The 21,127-nt window shown below is 37.4% G+C and overlaps 1 protein-coding gene across 3 annotated transcripts in view; it reads right to left on the bottom strand.

The window, feature by feature from the left end:
- The window catches only part of PTPRT (protein tyrosine phosphatase receptor type T), a 1,378,737-nt gene that overhangs the window by 65,976 nt on the left and 1,291,634 nt on the right, over positions 1-21,127 (bottom strand). For all 3 annotated transcript variants that reach the window (XM_074211996.1, XM_074211997.1, XM_074211998.1), the window contains 2 exons: positions 6,685-6,761; positions 2,705-2,741 (listed from right to left, as the gene is read on the bottom strand). In XM_074211996.1, coding sequence (XP_074068097.1) covers positions 2,705-2,741; positions 6,685-6,761 — 114 coding nt within the window. The remainder of the gene's footprint in view (positions 1-2,704; positions 2,742-6,684; positions 6,762-21,127) is intronic.

A 21,127-nucleotide genomic window follows, 5' to 3' on the forward strand; every position in this document is an offset into this window, starting at 1 on the left:
CTGCCCCATTTTTGATTTTTTTTGCAAGGCAATGGAATTAAGTGACTTGCCCAAGGTCACACAACTAGGAAATTATTAGGTGTCTGAGGCCAGATTTGAACTAAGGTTATCCTGACTCCAGGGCCAGTGCTCTATCCACTGTACCACCTAGCTGCCCCAATTATATATATTTTCCATAGACAGTCCCCATATATATATGTGGAATTTTCTTCCTCATCTCTATCTCCTGATCTTGACTTCTTTGAAGTCCCTGCTAAATTACACTTTCTACAAGAAACATTTCTTAATCTCTCTTAATGCTCATACTTTCCCTCTGTTGATTATCTCTGATTTACCCTGTATTCATCTTATTAATACATAGTTGTTTGCATATTGTCTCCCTCATTAGACTTTGAGTTCCCTGAAAGCGGACTGTTTTTTTCTTTCTTTGAGTCCCCAGTGTTTAGCACTATGCCCAGTCCATAATAGACACTAAGTCAATGCTCACTGACTGATTCTTCCAAAATTAAAAGGAATTGGGAGAAGATTTTCACAACTGATTCTGTTTCAGCTGCTGTTGTGGATGTATTGGTAGAGTTTTAATTACAAGTGACCTAAACAAACTGTACCATACTCAAAAAGGGGGTGGGGGTGGGAGGGAATTCCTAATTTGTTAGTCTGAAAAAGTGATGTAGATGATGGAATGTTGGAAGATGAGGTAGGTGTGGTTGTGTTGGAGACAACTTGCTTGATTGACCTTTACAGGCTTTCTCATCTGTAAGAGAGAGGTGCAACCCTAGCGTCAAGGGTCAGACCACAATGGAGATTCTACTTCAAAGATAACTGATTTAGATAAATCTATTCATTTTTAGAGGAGGGAACTAAATGAAGTTTGTGGCAGAGCTTAGAAAGAACTGGGACTTGTGGTTTCCTATCACATTGTCTTTTTTAATATACTATACTTTTATTTATGCTCATGACATTCATTTTATTTCTTTTTAACTCTTTTTGGTGCCATTTTCTATTTTACACTCTTAAATTGCCCATGTTTTAGATTCTCTTTACTGAGCTTATAGTCCAGAAAAGAGGAATGAAAGAATCAAACCAATTTAGAGAACTTGAATCAGATTCAGAGCAAGAAGGGATCTTAATGGGTATCCAGTCCAACCACTTCCTTTGATAAATGAGGAAACAGAGGTCAAAACAAGTTAAATGATTTGACCAAAGTCATTTAGTAGAAATGGCAGAGTCAGAATTTGGACTCAGTTCTTTTGACTGAATATTCAGGCTATTTTAATAGTTTAGACATGTTTCCATATTTTACTGTTGGCTAATAAGCTCATTCTTAGATTGGATAGGACAAACTTGTTTCAAAGTATGCTAAGCCAAGAGGCACAGTTGTGGTGTATCAATAATAACTATCCCCCCTTTTAATATCACATTCTTACATTGAATATTATTCTTTATCTCTCATCCTTTACCTGAAATTCTTCTGTCAGTCTTCCCATCAGCTTCCTATTCCCTATCACTACAATAAGCCACAAGTATATCATTGAATTTATGGTGTTTAGGAAGACTATCTAATCTTTGCCACAAAGTTTGTTCCTAGTGACCTCCCTTATCTTCTCCCACCTTTTACAGTCCAGAGAGTGAAATATCTCTTTCATGGTCCTGAAAATAGTAAGTAGAAGAGTTGAAGGACTTCTGATGCCTCATTCGCTGCTCTCTTCATTACACCAAACTACTTGTGTTTCTGAATTGTAGAAAGGAATGAATATCATCTATACAACTGGGATAGGGCCTTGATCATTCCAGATCCCAATGACTCTATATAAGTTATTTCCAGATCATGTAGATCCAGATATTCAGTTTTATCTCTCTTGAACTCTAATCTCACATCACCAACTGGTTTGGGGGTTATTTCCAAATGTATGTCCCTTCTTTTACTCCACATATATAAAAGAAAATCAATTATCTTTCTTCTAAAACATTCAGTACTTCCTAACTTTCCCATTTCTATTGGAGGTGCTACCATGCTTATAAGGGGTACAGATTCACAACCTTGATGTCAACCTTGACTACTTATTCTCTCTCATCCCCTTTATCTGATAAAATTCTGAGTCTTGTCAATTCATTTTCCCCAATATCTCTGGCAATTTTCCTGTTCTGTCTGCTCACAAAACTACTACCCTTGTTCAAGTACTCATCACCTCTCATTTGAACTGTTGTAGTAACCTCCTCATTGACCTCCCAATCTGTAGTCTCCTAGTCAAACATCACAATAACCTGCTACAGATCAATTCTGACTACATTCTCCTCTGCTCAAAAATCTCCAGGACTTCTGGGACAAAATAGAAAGTCCTCTATTTACATTTAAATCCCTACCTAATGTAGTTACAGTTTACATTTGCCTTTTTTTCATACAGACTGACCTATGTGTTTCTCTCCATACAAGATGTTCCATATATATGTCTCTATTTGGGGAGAGCCACATGCTTGCCATTCACTCTCCCAAATTTTTGACTCCTTTCAGAGTCCAATTCAAATGTCACCTCTTCTATGAGGGCTTTCCTGAATGATAGAAAGAAAGGCAAGAGTAGGCAGAGTGGATAGATGAGAATTTGTGATTCCTTATTACTCTCTTCTTCTAGAGTCATTCAGATTGAGTTCTGCTCTGAAAGACCTTTTTAAACACCAAAAGAAGTTGAAGAAAGAATGCACTTACCTTGAGTGGCAATGTAGTGACGAGGTCGGTGGTATCCCTTAATAAGAGAAAAAGGAGAAATAGTCAATGATCATTCAGAGTTGGAGGAAATTATACATTCTCTGGCCTTGAAGATTAGTCCAACTGCTCCTTCCAGGTGTGTGGCTGGCATAGGCAGCCCTAGAAAGAAGTATAACTGTGCTAGCATATCTGACTCAAGAAGCTCAGAAAGGAAACAGGGCAGAGAAGAGGAATTCGCTGCTGCTCACAGTCAATCAATTAATAATAATATTGTTTTATTTAGTGACAACCATGTGAAGCAGGCTAGTATTTACTCAGTTTGACAGATGAGGAAACTGAAAGCTAGTAAAAATCCCATATTTTAAAACTAGAGAGAATGACAGTGGTCATCCTTTTACCATATTAAACTCTTCTCCAACTTCCTTGACACTAGGTCATGCAGAAATATAGGTCATAGGCCCAGTATAGGTCATATAGAAACCATAATCTCCTGAAGCAACACATTCCGTTTTTGGACATATTTAATTACTAGGATTTTAGTTTAAAGTCATGTCCAACTATTTATGACCCCCCCCCCCAAGCCTTTCTTGACAGAGATACTTGACAGAGTGGGTTGACATTTCCTTCTCTAGATAATTTTATAGTTGAGGAAACTGAAGAAAATAATGTAAGTCACTCACCCAGGGTATTGCAGCTAATGTACAAAGGAGGATTTGAACTCTGTGCCACCTAGCTGCTCTTTTTCCACTTAGATTGAGCTAAAGTAGCAGAGAGTTCAATAAAACTAGTTAAATTATTGACTATGTATGACAGCATATGACACATTTCTTGCCTGTAGGACTTCACCTTTGTAATGACAGGAAGGAAGTTTATTTTATTTATATTGGTCATTGTAGTCATTAAGCATTTAGTTTTGTTACTGTATTCTTTCTATTTACATTGCTGTACTCACTATGTATATTGTTTTCTAGGTTCTATTTAATACTCCCTGCATCAGTTCATATAAGTGTTCTTATGTTCATCTGAATTCTTCTTATTTGCATTTCATGGTACAGTAATAGTTGATGTGTAGATTAGGTGGTATAGATAAGGGTTCTGAGACTGGAAGTTAGGTCCTGACTTCTGATACTAGCTTTGTGACCCTGGACAAAACACTTAATATCATTTGCCTTATTCATCTGTAAAATGAAATGGAGAAGGAAATGGCAAATCATTCCAGTATCTTTGCCGAGAAAACTCCGAATGGGATCAAAAAGAATTGGACATTATTAAAAATGACTAAACAACAACTAACAAAAAAAAATCCTGTTTTATTCATGTACAGTAATTGCCCTTGCCCAGTTGATAGTCATCTTCATTATGTCTAGGTTTTGATACTGAAAAAAAAAGGTGTTATGAACATTATAGTACATGTACCATCTCTCTCTTTGACCTGCTTGTATATAGACCTAGCAATGAAACCTCCACATCAAGGGATAGGGAGAATTTTAGTCACTTTTTTTGACATGTTTCCAACATGCCTTCTGGAATAGTTGGCCCAATTTGCAGTCCCACAAGAGTGTTTTAGTTTTCCTCTCTTACCACAGCTCCCACCACGCTTGACAACAAAAACATATATATTTTTTCTAATAAAGGAAGATGGATTATTAACTTGGTGTAAAAAAAACTTCTAGCCAGAAAAGAACTTTTAATTCATTTAAATCCCACCTACACAGCACACAAATATTCTGAAAACCAGTAATAGGCCTTCCCCATATGACTATAGGGAATGTGAAATAGGTTTGTATCCAAAATACATTTATCTCACTCTACAGTCATGCATCTGTTACTTATTTGGGACCCAGATACAATATTTATTTTTAAGCTAGTCATTTATAACAGATTCAAGTAGCCAGTGCATTCAGAGGCATAGAAATAAAGCCAATGAACAGACGCTTCAGCCGGCAACCACAGACCCTTGAGACACAGTCATGCCTCGTAATGTCCATTCCAATTATCCAAATAGATTCATTTTAATGAAGCTTTATTATTTCCTTCCTTTTGTAGTGAATTAATGACCCATTCTTCGATGCACTGATTATATCATGGATAACTGGCCGGCTGTTTAGGGAGATGCTGCCTCTCCACACAGGAATGGGATAGTGGAAAGAGCCCTGGGCTCAAAGTTCTGTGTTTGAAATAGCAGAACTACCACTGACTGGGTATATGAACTTGGACCAATCATTTCACTTTTCTAAGCTTTAGGTTTTCATTTGAAAATCAAGGATAACAATCCCTACTCATGTCTTTGGAGACATCAAAATGAAAATATATTTGAAAGTGCTTTGAAACCCTAATGCTTTGAGGAAAAACCTTTCCCTTACAATCCATTTTTCATAGTACTAGGAGACTATTCTTTTTTTTTTTTTTAACATATCTGATAATGTCATTTCTTTACTAAAAATGTCTTCAAGGGTTCCTTCTTTCCTTTTGGACAATATATAAACTCTTTCTGTACATTCAAAGTCTTCCACAGCCTACCTCTATCCTACCTTTTCTGTCCTATTTTATTGTCTTCTTCCCCACATTTTCAAGTTCATCCTGAATCTCCTCTTCCTCCTAGCTATCTTTGTTCATGTCATTCTTTATGCCTAGAATGTTTTCTGGTTTTCTCTTTACTGCTGATCTCCTACCTAACTTTTAAAGCCCATTTCCTCCAGAAAACTCTAACTTCTCCTGATTATAATGACATTCCCATTCAGATATTACATATCACTTTGTACTTCTTGCACCTGTAAATTGTAGTTCATCTTGATTTATAGCTCATCTTCTTAGTGGACTATGAACACCTAATGGACAGGACCATGTCTTAATTAAACTTTGTAACATCCCTAGCACTTAGTCTAGTTTTTTGCACATGGGAGGTATTTAATAAATTTTTTGGTTTTGTACTTAAAATAAAATTCAAAACATCATTATTATTAATCATTGTCATTATCAATAATAATATTTATAATGAATAATCAGACTAGAAGTAGAATGACTTCCAGTCCTGGCAGGGATAGGGGAAAGAAAGAACAACAGGCTACTCTCAAACTAAACTAGGTTCATCCAAGCCAAAATTCCTCATGTGGACTTCCTTGTCATACACAAGCAAAGCATTTGAATTTTACCACTTCATCTGGGAGGGCAGCTAGGTAGCACAATAGATAGAGGACTGGGCTATAGTCAGAAAACCTGAGTTCAAAACCAGACTCAGACACTTACCAGCCTTCGTGACTCTGGGCAAGTCATTTAACCCTATTTATTTCAGTTTCCTCATTTATTAAACAAGTTGGAGAAGCTAATGGCAAATCATTCCAGTCTCTTTGCCTAAAAAACCCCAAATTGGGTCACAAAGTGTTGAACAAAACTGAAATCACTGAACAACAATGAAAACTTCAGCTGGGGACTCTAATTAAATCCTGGCTGACCAGTTTTTAGTTCTAATCTCAATTGACCCAAAGCAGAAATGCTCATGGAACTTTCCTTCTTCTCTCTAAACAAAAGCATGTTACTTTGTCCCATTATCTGTGGAATCCTGTTCAATGCTAGGTGATTTGACTTATTACTACAAAATTCTCAGTAGGGATTATCATCCCCATTTTTCAGATGAAGAAACCAAGAAGTCAAGAAAGGACTATTTCTCTTCTATACTTGTAGTGCTTAGAGAATGAGGACACTTTGGAAAATTTCTAACAGAAATATAAGAATATGAATATGGGTCCAGAGTATAAGAGTGAGAACATAAGCTCTCAAAGTCAATCATCCCAGGACTACAGGCTCTGGTAGAGTTGGGGGTGAGGTAAAGAAGGTGGAAGGGAAAAAGGAATTGCATGCTTTGGGTGGGGAAAAGTGTGCCGTTCCTGAGCAATGATCTCATTAAGATCAAAAAGTTTGATGGATCTCAGGTTACTAAATAGCCTCTTCAATATAGTATCTTCATGATGAAGGATACTTACATCAATGTAGTTGGCATTAATGTAGTCAGAATGTGGGTCTCCATCCAGCATCAGCAGTCTGACTCTTGAGTGGTCATCTGAAAAGAGAGGGAGAAAGGTGAGGGAAGTTTTAGATAAATGCACCTTCTGGAGGTAGAGTGAGAGAGGAAGGAAATTCACATATAGTATCTATGGGACTGGGGTGTGGGGAAAGATCTTTGCTAGCCTGTGGCTAGTCTCTCATGTATCCAGCTAGCTATGACTTCCCAGGCCACTCAATTTTAGTGTCTTTGTAGAAGGTCTGATGAGAGGGGGAGGCCAATAAAGTTTGACTGAACTGCTCTCATGTGTTAGGCTATGCATAGGTCTCATTTTCATAAGATCAGAGATTTAGAACTGGAAGGGACCTCTCAATACCATCCAAACATCCTTCCATCTGCCCATTTTTGCATATAAGACAACTGCAACTCAGAGAAGTTAAGTGACTCTCCCATGATCATATAGATAGTAAATGTCAGAAATAGGATTTGAATCCAAATCTTCCTGATTTTAAGCCTAGAACTTGTTTATACTGACTCTTTCATGTCCATTTTTTAATGAAATTATTTTTTGTATTTTATCTGATTTTTTTTTTATTTTTCCTGAATGGATGTGGGAGAATTATTTTCTTCTCTATCTTGAGTTAGTACTGTTATCAAAACTAAAACAGGTACAAAGTCATAATAAAAATAAGTCCACCAGTGACCAAAGACTATGTAAAAAGTGATCAATTCAACCAAAATCTTATCATAAAAGTAATTGCAAGTCTACTTATTTCAAATAATTCTTAATTGAGGAAGGGGGGAATCCCATCCAGCAAAAAGAAGGTAGATAATTCCTTAGAGTTCATGATAATGAATTGTAGTTACAGCCAAAAACCCAAAGGAGAGGTTGCAGAGGGCTAGTTAACTTCCAAATTCATTCAACATGAAGTTACTTCCTACTACAACATTTGCTTTATGTTAAGGCAGTTCTTCTCAAAGTGTGGTCCCAGTAGTCCTGGGAATCTACAAGACCCTTCTATGGTAAATCCTATATTAATTACTTTTTGTAACATGATAATGAGAAATATGGCTAAAAAACTGATTTTAGAATCAGACATATCTCAATTCTGTCTCTAAGACATACTGACTCTGGTTCTGTATAATTTATTTAGCCTCTCAGAGTTCTGGGCATCCCCAGTCTAAGACTATACAAAACTGCAGAAAAGGTGCTATAGAGGAAGGTGATTACCAGAAACTCCCTATACTATTAAAGACACAGAAGTGTTTTTAAAAAACTCTATGTATGTGCATATGTATATATGTACATGCATACTCACATCAGGAAAACTTGGATTCAGATCTTAACCTAGCACTTGCTATCTGTGTGTGACTTGGGGGAAATCCCTTAAGCTCTTTGTGCTTGGAGCAATTCCTTAGGACTTATCTGCTAAATTAAAGACAGGTCATAAATGCTGGTGAAGATCCAAGGAGTTCTCTATTTGAATAAATCAAATAGAGGTCCTTTTCAGATTCATGTTTTCAATACCATGACAATGTTGGGATTCTGTTCCTGGCCTGGATATCTGATTTATTTGAAGACCAGGTCAAATCCAGATTACCACCTTGGCATTTCATTGAAAGTGGAGTGTGTTTATTTTCCCATCCTTCCTAGCAAGATTTTTTTTTTCAGTGAGGGCAACTGAGAGTGAATGGAACAGTGTATGCTACAGAAGGGTTTGCCCTAATGAAATGGTTCCTGGGTCAAAAAAACTTCAAACTCATTTTACTCATAGCACAGTAGTAGGCTTTTCAGGGGATACACTGAGGGAGAGTAAGGAAACTTGGAAAGGTGTATATATTGCTTAGTATAAGTTGCATCCAATTCATGGCACACTTTTTTATCTCCATGGCTCCAAGGAACCTAGTTAGACTGCAAACAGATTCCCAGAGCTCCTTCAATTCTGTTTTGTCTGGAGATGATGCCAGCATGAGCAGTTTGAATATTTGGGATAGGGCCACAGGCCAAATATGTTATAAGGTTCAGCAATGGACCCAAACCCAGATTTAGGAATTTCTAATATAGGTTAAATGAAAGGAAATAGATGGGTGGTGAGATGCTGTTGAGGGAGTGGAACCTCAGAGTTCCCCTGTTGACCTTATAACAAATCAAGTGCAAATTTCTTCAATATCAGACTCAAAAGAGATATTGTGAGCTTTCATTAAAGGACAGAATCTAATTTGAAATCCCCACTCTAGGATTGTATAAAGGGAAGGGTAGCATTATCTTCATAGTTTATTTATTACTTATGGGAGATGCTCATATTGTTCCTGTCCCTTATTTTTCTAACTTTATATAATTGGGTGGATGAAAAATTATGTTTACACACATACACATGGAGAAAGATAGGGAAGTCGACAACATGGAGGAGTTTATACCAGGCAATTTACAAAGAGCGCCAGAATGCTCATTACACACTATCTACATTCTGCAAGCTTGAAAAGAAACTAATTTGGTGTCCCTCATTTGATATTCAAGACAAGAAGGGAAGTTAGAAAGAATCACGTGGAAGCAAAAAGCTCTCTAACATTTAGGCAATAGGAAAACAGACTGTATAAACTTGAACATTGGATTGAGTAAATTGCCAATCATAGTGTATTGCACGCAGTAGGCACTTAATAAATGCCTGCTGAGTGAATGGATAAATAAAAACTTTCCTTAGTAGAACTCTGATAGCAAAGCTCTAGAAAGATCTGGTTTATTGCCAGCCTATCAATGGGTTGGAATTTTGCCTCTGCTGTCTATGATTTCTGTGACCTTGAGCAAGACATTTCAACTCAACTAATGACCTCAGTTTCCCTTCTGGAAAATAACTGAGTTAGATGGAATGAACCCAAAGATTATTACCAGTTGATGATCCTACAAAGCAAGCTGTGGAGGGGGGGGGGGGGATTATTAACAACCACATCTCTTGGGAGAAGAATACTTACAAGTCATCCCTGGAAGAGCAAAAAGGGAATGTGTTTGAGAAAATTATCATTTAAGAATGTAGATGGCATATTGGTGTAAAAGTGGCAGAGTTGGTAAATAGTTTCCTTCCAATGAGAAGTCTATTCTCTAATAACCTTGCTTTTAGGGTTTACAAAACTCTTTCCTCATAACAATCCTGTTAACTCATTTTACAAAGGAGATTTGAGATTAGCAACTTTCCTAAGGTTTCAGGTAGGAAGTGTCAGAGTCAGAAATCAAACCCAGGGCTTTTGATTCTTGATTCTATTGCTTTCCACTGTGTAAATGAATGGTTTATAAATGTGACTCTCTGAAAGACAAAATGAGGGGAGTTGGGCTCCTTAAAGTTCACTCCCCAAGTCCCTTTCCAATTGCTCTAAGTATATAACTGTCATTCTTGGCCCAGAAAAATTCAAATCACTAAGCTCTTTTACAACTTAACCCATAGGAGTTGAAACTGCCAGAAGAGGAGGAAAAAAAATAAGAAAAAAGTGAGCTCTATCTGTTCCAAGCAGACACTGGCAAGATTTACATGATCTGAGGAATAAGGATTAGATCCAGACACATGGGGTGTAGGAGGGTATTGCTGGCAGAGCACAGCTAGAATTGGAAGGAAGGGGGGGATCAAGATGGGAGATGCTGAAGTCCATGAGTTGCATTGAGGAAAACACTGAAAACCAAGGGATGGAGAAGTGGGTACTGTCTTTCACTGCCATCAAACCCTTGCCAGAGGTAAGGACTTAGAATGGACCATCAATTTACAGAGAAGCATAGAGTGACCAGTTTTCAAGGGTAGATAGAATAAATGCTTGAACTGTGCTAGTGAAAAGAACATTGGGCTTGGAGTTAGGAGATAGTATCATTAGTCCTAGTTTCTGATATGAACTAGTTTTGTGACTATTAGAGCCTCAGTTTCCTTAAAATGTTGAATGAATCATTTATAAATTGAAACCTATCAATGTTGTTGCTTGGACAACATTTCTCAGACCTGTTTCCTTTCCACTCATATTATTACCAACTGGTTGAGATTTTTTCCTACTTTTCACCTCAGTTACAACACTATCTTTTACTGATCTTCCTGCCTCTGGTCTCTCTCCTCTACAGCCTGATTTCACAAAGCTGTCAAAATAATCTTCTTCATGTACAGGCCTAACCATGTTTACTCAAAAACTTTCACTCATTCTCTATAGAGGATAAAATAGAAACTCTTCCATCTGGCATTTCACAATTGGATTTACCTTTTGATTATTCCCCTCATACATTCTATTTCAGATGCTATTGACTACTAGCTCATTCCCAAGCTCAAAAATATTATCTTATAATTTCATGTATTCATAGAGTGTATGTACTATGCTTTGAATATATTTCTTTTTTATCTTTGACTAAACAGAAATCCCTTTTCTTCAATGGATTATGTCAGTCCAATTTAAAAAATTTTCAAGCATCTTTTATCTGATGGCCACTGCAACTAGCTGCAAAAGATATAAATTAAAACAAAACACAGTCCCTTCCCTCAAGGAGCTTATGTTTTACTGAGGAAATAGACATTGATAAACATTTGAAAATTGTTGTTGTTGTTGTTTAGTCATTTTAATCATGTCTGACTCCCTGTGATCCCATTTGGAGCTTTCTTAGTAAAGACACTATAGTGATTAGCCATTTCCTTCTCCGGTTCATTTTTATAGAAGAGGAACTCAGGCAGACATGGTCAAATGACTTACCCAAGGTCACACAGAGAGTAACTCTGAGAGATTAGATTTGAACTCAGAAAGAGGAGTCTTCCTAACTCCAGATCTGGTTCTGTATGTTCTCTGCCATCTAGCTGCCCATTAAAAATAAATAAATAATCAAATAAACAAACAAATGAATGTGTGTGTGTGTGTGTGTATGTGTGTGTATAATATATATATGGAATATTATATATATATATATATGTAATATATATGGAAACAAATCCAAAGACATTTTTACTAATTACTGAGGAGAATTACTGAGAATTACTGAGGAGAATTCTTGCCAAAGGTGGTAACTGAGTTGAGGCTTGAAGGGATCTAGGGGTTTTAAGAGATGAAAGAGATGAGGGAAAGGGTAATCTAGGCATGTAGAACAATCTATGAAAAGAAAAGGGGTGAAAGTCAGAATATTGTATATGGGGAACTGTAAGTATCTTGCTTCAGCTGGAATATGTATGGAATCTGTAAGGAGGAATGAGGTGCAATCAAATGGGAAAGAAAGATAAAAGAGAAGTTTGCATTTCATGCCTAGAGGAAATAAAGGAAATAAATTACTCCAATGAGTAATACAACCTGTGCTTTAGGAATATCATCTTGATAGCTGTGAAGAAGAAATGTAGGCTAGATTCAGGGGAAAAAATAAGGAAGTTAGTGCTACTCTTTCCTATTGCAAGATCAGCTTGAGTTGCCTCCTCCATTAGAGCCCTCCATGACTGATTGTCTCAGCTAAAATTCATGTTCTTTCTTTTCTAACATTTCTCAAGATTATTTTCTTTTTGTAATTCTCTTTTGTCTCCATCAGTACAGGACCTTTTATTGTATATATTTGGCTACTAGTTATTTGCTGTTCCCTTTGCAGCAGTAGGATGTAAGTTTTCTGAAGTCAGACAAGGAGTTGGTTGCTATCTTTGTATTCCCAGGGTTTTAAGATAGGAAGACACTTAACAAAAGGTTGTGAAGTTGAATTGAGTTGAATTGTAGACCATCAGGTATAAGTTTTATCCAAAAAAAGCACCTTTTAAAAATTATTTTTTACTTACTAAAAATTTATTTTCTTTCCTACTATTATTGAAAATAATAGAGAACAAAAACCCCTGTGATTAATACGGATGGTCAGGCAAAACAAATTTCCATCTTATCTCTGACAATCTACGTCTTATTCAGCATCCTGTGTCCATCACCTTTCTGTCAAGAGATGGGCACAGGGATAATTTCATAACATTTACTGTCTAAAAATAGAAAGAATTGCCTCAGAAGATAGTAGATTTCCTGGTCAATGAAAATTTTCAAACAGAAGTTAGAGGAACATCTGTTTGGCATAGGGTAGAAGGATATCTTTTCAAACAGGGCTATAATAGGTAGTTTTTGAGATCCAGAGCTTGTGCAATAAGAACATCAGTACTTCAGAGTCTTGTAAGGTAAATCACTGTGATTTCCCCTTTCCATAGAGCACTTTCATTTCCTATTCAACCATCAACTTAGCAGCAAATAAAAGTTTACATAATAAATCAGCCACTCCAAACATCCCTAAAGAGGAAACATATATAAGAGGGGAACTTTGAAGAGAATATCATTTGGACAAGATATTTGATCAGTTCCTTCTTTCTCTCTACTGGGCAATAAGGAAGATAAAAGATATTATTTTTCAGAGAAAAGAGATGTGGTTCATTACAATGAATTGTGTAGCTGAAAAATCATTTCCTAGAAGTATTAGAAATATTAATGCTCTCATCATGCAAGACCGAATTGAAAAAAAGGCAGGTAATTATGTGGAGATTGCTTGGATACCTAGTAGAAGGGGAAAGTCCACACAATACCATCAACATAACTATAACCATCACCACCACTGTCATCACTATCAATCTTCTTCCTTCTCTTCCTCCTCTTTATCCACTTCTTTGTTCCCATTGTCATTTTTTCTACTCCTCTTCTTCATTCTCCAAGGGATAACCCAGAGAACATTATAAGTGTTTCCATATTATAAGTCTTTCTAGATGATTTCAATTTGTAGGAACATTTGAAAATCACTATTATCATGACCTATCTCTTTATTTCCCATGGAAGGGATTATCAGTTATTGTTATTGACTTTTAGAATGGCTTCTTAAGAGGATGGGCCAGTGTTCACTAAAGACTCAAAGAACTCTCATTTTCTTTTTCCCTAAGATCTTGGGTGCCATGACTCAGTTGTCTTCTTTCAGTAAATCTACCTTTGGAGAAAAAGACTATCCTTAGTCCACAAAACAACTTGAAATACAATGTGACATCAGAGTCATGGATGGAATTTGACAGAAATAACAGACATTCCTCCAGGGTCCATGGCTTTTGAGACAAACTTTGGCTATATCCTGAATCCAGTAAGTGGTGTTCAAGACCTCTGCAGGTCTCTCTCCTCCTCTCTCTTCATTTACTCTTTGGTTTAGTAACCTCAACCCCTCCCACAGGTTCAAATATCATCTCTTCACAGATAACTCCAAGATCTATATATGTCTCTAGTTTTTCTCTTCTAGTCCTATATGATTAGTTGTTCCTTCAATATTTTCAATTGGAAGCGTCATAGGTATTTCAAACTCATCATGGCCAAAATGGAATGCATTCTCTATTTCTTTTTTTTTGTAAGGCAAATAGGATTAAGTGACTTGCCCAAGGTCACTCAGCTAGGCAATTTTTTAGGTGTCCAAGGTCAGATTTGAACTCAGATCTTCCTGAATCCAGAGCCAGTGCTCTATCCATTGAGCCACCTAGTCATCCCTGAATTCTCTATTTCTTAAAACCTACCCCAGTTTTCTAATTTCTGTAAAGGATAGCACCATACTCTCAATCAGTTGAGGTCACACCTAGACAGGTATCAGTCTTTGCTCTTTGTGTTTCCTCACTCCCACATCTAATCAATCAGCAAATCTTGTCTTTTTTTTTTTTTTTGTAAGGCAAACAGGGTTAAGTGGCTTGCCCAAGGCCACACAGCTAGGCAATTATCAAGTGTCTGAGACTGGATTTGAAGGGAGGTAACTCCTGACTCCAGGGCGGTGCTTTATCCACTGCGCCACCTTGCAGCCCCCTTATTATGCAATTTTTGCTGTCTCTTATACTTTATGCTTCTTCCTTAAGGATATGACTTCTCTCTCATCACATCAAGTTAGATCAATGCATACCATGGAAACAATGTAAAGACTAACAGACTGCCTTCTGTGGAGGTCTGTTGGGGGGAGGGAAGCAAGATTAGGGGAAAAATTATAAAATTCAAAATAAATAAAGTCTTTCATAAAAAAAAAGTGTTCTTCTTGTCTTTAGACTTTCCCCTCCCTAATTCATCTTCTACAAAGCTTCTAAGATCATATTCCTTAAGCACAGGTCAACAATGTTTACTAGCTCTTTACTATATGATTTAATGAAAAACAAACCCAAACTCTTTTGTTTAGCCTTCAAAATCCTCCATCATTTAATTGTAATGAATTTATCCATGTAGATTATCCATGTCTTGATCTCATGCATGCTCTATACCAGTTAAACTGACTCACTTTTTTAGTCCCTAGACATGTCATCTTATATACTGTTTCCATGTCTTTGCACAGGCTGACCTAATTCCTGGAATTTACTTCCTCTTTTCCTCCACATTTTATAATCCCTAGCTTCCTTCAAGTCTTTGCTTTACCTTCCCCCAGAGGCATCTCTTCTCATCCTTCCCTTGTTGTTAGTCCTTTTCCTCAATAGTTTTGTGTATACTTGTAGCTACTTATCAGTATGCATATTGTACAACCAAATAGAATATTTGCTCCTTGAAAGCAGAGACTGTTTTTATATTGTTTTGAATCTCCAACACATTTCACTGTGTCTAGGACAGAGCAAGTACTTAATAAATGTTGAATAAACAAAAATTAATTATGGAAATTTTTTAAATATGGATTTTCCTTGGGTTGGGAGGAGAGAGAGAGACAGACAGAGACAGAGGCAGAGATATAGAGACAAAGACAGAGAGACAGACACAGACACAGAGAGAGACAGAGACAGACAGAGGCAAAGACAAAGAGAAAGCGACAAGACAGAGAGAGAAAGAAGAAAAAGAGACAGAAATCAGAGAGAATATTTTAGGTTTTTTTTCACCATGAAGCATTGATTAGAACACTATTTTTATAAACCTTGCAAATCCTTTGCATAATTTCCAGTCCACAAAATAAAAACTGGGCTCCCACTCCCTTGACTAAGAAGTTTTTCCTCAAGTTTAACCCAGACAAAACAGGTATAATTCATCTTCTCTTAGGGTCCATGAAGTCTTTTCCACTCCTCTGAGGTGGGGGGGGGGGTAAGAGTTTTGTGTTAACATATTCTCTAAATTATCACTAAAAGGTGCCCTGGAACTTCAGAGGCTACTGGATGGAGCAATTTTTGTGAGAAAGCACTCTCCACAGATAGTGTAGGACACATGTTATCTAGTAGAGCCTAGAGCCAGATCTTCTTACATCAAATTTTTATTGATCCACAAAACTATAAAGTTTTACTTCTTAACCCATATGAGATAAAACTTTTTTCTCTCTTTTTTCTGCCCCTTCTTGCCAAGATCTTCTTTTCTCATCCTAACCCCTGTTTTTCCCCCAGCTCTCTGACCCCAGAGCTAAGCACTGCCATATTGAGTTTATGAGAAGTATAATTGTCTACAGTAGAGAATTTCAATATTTTACTGGTTTGCAGAATATTTGGGTTTCAAGAACACTTATCTAGCTAATCCATATGTGTTTATAGAGAACTCTTGTAAGTACTCAACAAAAATCAGTGGCCCTAATCCCCCCAAATCTCCTCTCTTCCAGATAATATGCAAACAAAATTTGCTTCTTGGCATGGAATATCATGACCCATAAGAGTCACACAAACTTATAAAAGAAAATCTGATGATGGGACATGAACTTGATGCCATTGATGAATGTGGAAACTACCCTGTATTTTTTATTTTGGCCCAATGTTGAGTATGAAATGTATTACTGCTACACTATTTTCTGGATTTCCCAGAACCATTTGGCCAGATACCGGGGCCAGGACATGTCTTATATAAACTACTCTTAATTCTTTCCTTGATATAGCAGTTAAAGCCCTTATAATACACTGTTGAGTTGTATGCTTCTCATACCTATATATTTGCTACTTAAGTTGGCAGCTCCTATGCCTATGTCATAGGTGTGTGGTTCCTTCTATCTCCATCCAATTCTATTTTTCTGATCCTACTGACAGGAAGTACTACTCTACCTTAATATAAGGGTGCTCTGGGTTCTGGATTGGAGCACAATGCTCTCTCTCTCCTCTCAGTGCTTGAGGAATAGGGGTCCTGGTGCAAAAGGAGAAATGATAAATTCCCTCTGTCTCTGGGTTTTTCAGACATACCAATTACTTTATCACCTATATGACTCACACTTCGTGATTCCTACACTTTTCTTCCTCTCGAATTTCCTGTTTGTTGAGAGTATCTGCCCCAGGCTGTGTTATAAACACCAAGGCAAGGAATTCATTGGTGATTCTTTTCATTCTCTTTGTCAGTTGCTTTCCTTTCCTTCTTCTAAAAGACCCATCATTTCCTTTTCTATGTGCTAAATATAGATCCAAAAGAAATTAGCTATTTAGCTAAAATTTTTCTATTTTTTCATTTTTAAAGGAAAATGTTGCTTTACCCACTTTTTTCTTTTCACTTATTCTTTTTTTCATTCCTTAATCTTTTCTGTCCTCACCTGGACTTGCTGTTGTGTCCTTGGCTTCTTATTCTCACTCACTTTCTTTATTGCCTGAGGATTTTAATCACATTGGTTCTTTCTGACTCCTAATGTATTTGTATTTATCACACCCAGGCAGACTTCACCTTTGGGGCAGAAAAATACAAGGTTGTGAACACTTTCCATTGCTCTGTGCAACACCCCTCCTCCTTTATCTTGTTTAATTTCCATTCCAATACTTTTCTATAGCTTTTCTTTGTCTCTTGCATATATTCTATGCTGAACCAGTGGTTACTCTCTCTTCTTCCCCCTCTTGATGAAGAATATAAAAGACACTGCCAAATCCTGCTGGGTCAACCCCTAGTTTCTTTCCAAGTCAGTGACTTTGTTTTTCCTGAACTCCAAGTGTTTTGCTTATAAAGGTGGAAGAAGGGGATAGTAGAGGGTATGTAAACTGTAAAGATAAGGTCATGCACTTTACTTTCTTAGAGGTCAGATTAGTGGGCCTCTCTGAAGTGAGAATAGTGAAGGGAGATACCCTGCATGGGAAAAATCCGATTGTAAAATCCAGTCATAATTAGGAAATCTGGCACTGGGACAAATTCAGTTGAGTATAAGAAATGTTGGGAGGAGAAACAGTAGGTGTCAAAGTCATGATCATTCCTACCTATAGCTGAGATAAAAAATCATTAAAATTAAGGAGAATGAGACCATGACATTTGAAGGGGGACAATATGACTTGGATAGACATATTTTAATTTTTAATTGAGGTTTTATTGAAGAAAGATGGTTGCTGAATGATAGAGGTAGAGGGAGGGTATAATACTAGAAGCAGAAATGGCATATGGAGTGTGAGAGAAGGAGAGGCTAGACTTGCAAAAGATCCTGAGAGATATGAATACTTCAGGAAAAAGCTAAGTTTCAATGAGCACCAGAACATGGAAGAAATGTGAGAGTAAGAGAGCTAAGATGAAGGGAGCCCATTAAAAATAGAGATGGGTCATAGACCGCACAGCGGAAAGAGACAAGAAGGGGATAAGGATTGGGGAAGGCTAGGGTTGAGCTGGATAGGGCTTAAGAATGTGAGGAGATATAAAAGAGGAAATGGATTTTAAAGATGGAAGAAAGAAAAACATCCCAGGAAAGACAGGCATTGTGTATGAAATAACAGAAGGAAGAGGGGCTAGTCTATTTTTTGTCCTTTTCAACCTCCTCCCTCCTCACCTCTCCCTTTTACTCTATCCTGGAGCTATTTTAACTTTTAATCTTATATGGAGCTATAGGCAGGCAGAGGTTCAGAATGTATTGGGATGGTGATCCCTGGACTGCCACAGAAATGAAGCAATACCTTCTTCCCAGAGGAAGAAACAGCACTCACACTGGTATTCAAAACAAAGCATTACTTGTACCACTTTAATTATGATTGTGCTCAAGAGGTACTTCTCCCATCTTCCATATTTTACTGTTTAGGAGCTTTCAAGAGTTAGCATTTTCCTCTCTGAAAATACAAATGTCCTCCTCATTCATACCTTAACATCTATTAATTCAATGAGATCAATAAGTAAATGGGATAGCAGCACACGGCTTTGAACATACAGAAGGCAGCATGAGGATAATGAGCATCTGGGAAGCAGGGAGAAAAGGCACCATGTCAAGAAACCCCTCCAGATGTTCAATGGGATGGTCTCAGACCTATATCATATCAGAGACACAACCTTAGGATGGGCTCTGACTCACCTATAATGCTAAATGACTCACCCCTAGCCAATGGGCAGTAAAGCATATCTACAATGCATGTGATGCCCAGGGGGAGAAGAAAAATGGATTCCCACAGGGATCCTTTGGTTACATTTTTATAGACTGGGGGAAATAAAAAGTGGCAATGTTCCTATCAGGAAAGTCTCCTAGATACCCTAGCAGTTCATGAATGTGGAACCTACCCTTTCTTAATCCCATAAAGGTTTAAAAATTCAAACTTGTGTTTAAGTTGACTTCCAAAGATAAATAAAACTGAAAGAGTTCACATTAGCAGTAATTTATAACTACTTGTGACACAGTTCATTCTCTTACTACAAGTCACACCTGCATGAGCTTAATAATGGTGGCCATGCAGGTTAGCTGCAAGTGATTTAGCTGTGTCTCTTTCAAAGGACCTCCTCAAAACTCATTTCTCAAACTTTGCTTAGTCCCTGTCCAGGGTGCTCAAAGCAGGCCAGCCATAGGAAAAATCAGAAAAGATAGGAAAGTGACACAACCTTCTTCTCTTCTCTCCACCCCCATACATTGACAACCAGTATACCTGAACTAAGAGATCTAAACTACCTTGGAAGTCTGCAAATCTCAGCTTCCTTATATTCCATTTAATCTCCCCAATCATGTCTCACTTCTCCAACTTATTCTTGGGCCTCCCAAAATAATTTTGTTCTACCCCTTCCCTAGGGTACACAGGAAGGATAAGTGAAAGGACTACAAAGAGGTGCAGTTCCCCAACTTGCCACATTCTACTTTTTCTTTTCATTAACAGTTGCCAGATTTATACAGATCACTGATCTTTAGACTATCAGTCCCTTCAGCGCCCAGAATTTGTTACACTAATCCACCCTTTGCTTCAAATATCAATGACAAGAGATACCCTTTATGGTCCCTTCCAACTTTCTTATTCTATGGATCTTCAGTTTGGTATTTATGGATATACAATATGAGCATATTTGGCTTTGTGATTGTGTCTTGCATGTACCTCTTTTTTGAATATCTCCCTGAAACTCAGGCAGGCACCCATTAGATTTTTTGCTACTTCTCAACACATCAGTGGCCAATTTCATAGGTTTCTTTTTACAATATGGAGGTACTAATTCAACATCTCCTGAATTTTGATTCCTGCCTTAAAAATCAGACATACAAGAAGATATATATTGGAATAAGGTGCATACTGCCGACTTAGCACAATATGCTAGGTTGAAAATCATCCTGAAGAAGGCTGAAGTTATAGATCAGCTCATATTATATACAGCTTGCCATAAAGCCCCATCATCTGTAGTTGAAAGCCATATACTGTGAAATGATACACTAATTGACTTAGGACTGTCCAACTAGGGAAACGAATCCAAATTTTCTCCTGAAAGACTGACAGCATTTTACAACTAAGCATGACATCTCAAACCCAAACTTTGCAAAATAATAGGTTTGTCCCAAATTGCAGAAAGTCACTTGGATACCCTGGACCTAAGTGACTATAGACAAATTTTTGACTGTGCCTCAGTCTCCTCATATAAAATGGGGATAATCATACAAGAGTGCCATTTAAATGAAATGAAATAGGATTGAAGGGAACAGTGGAGGTTAAGTGGTTGCCAGGGATTTTCTAAGGCCAGATTTAAACTTAGGTCTTCCTGACTCCTAGATTTCTATCCACTGTGCCACCTAGCTGCCTCTCCATGCTAACTAGAGATCTTTCCACTTTATTCTGTTTAGCACATTGGACTTCACACAAGGGACCATTATTTTTCTGACTTTGAAAGGTCAATGGCCTGAAAAGAATAGACTATGCCAAGACATCAAAGCAGGACAGGGAAGTAATGTTTTCAAGATTCTGTGAGGCAGCCACGCATAACATGCTATCAACTTCATTGCACAGGAAGTGACAGACAGATAAGACAGACTCTCCTGGTCTTGGCAGTCACAGGCGAAATGGTTTAGCTTGAACAAAGTGGTCATGCTGAGCAAGAGGTTTGGAAGGCAAGGATCCAGTAATGATGAATGAGCCCTGAAGGGATTTTGTTAAAGGAGAATGATCTTTAATCTTTATCCAAAGGAGACATATTAATTCAGTAGAAAATGCCCCTGACTAGAAGTCAGGAGATCTGGGTTTTGGTCCCAGATTTACCCCTAAATTCACTGTGTATATGAAGTTCCATTCATCTCACTTATGAAGTTAAAAGATCTTTATTGGAGTTTGTTACATTTGGAATAAGAGGACATGAATTAAAATCTGTGCTCTGTAACACATTCT

Source organism: Macrotis lagotis, chromosome 1 (genome assembly GCF_037893015.1).
Source record: "Macrotis lagotis isolate mMagLag1 chromosome 1, bilby.v1.9.chrom.fasta, whole genome shotgun sequence".
Lineage (NCBI taxonomy): Eukaryota > Metazoa > Chordata > Mammalia > Peramelemorphia > Peramelidae > Macrotis > Macrotis lagotis.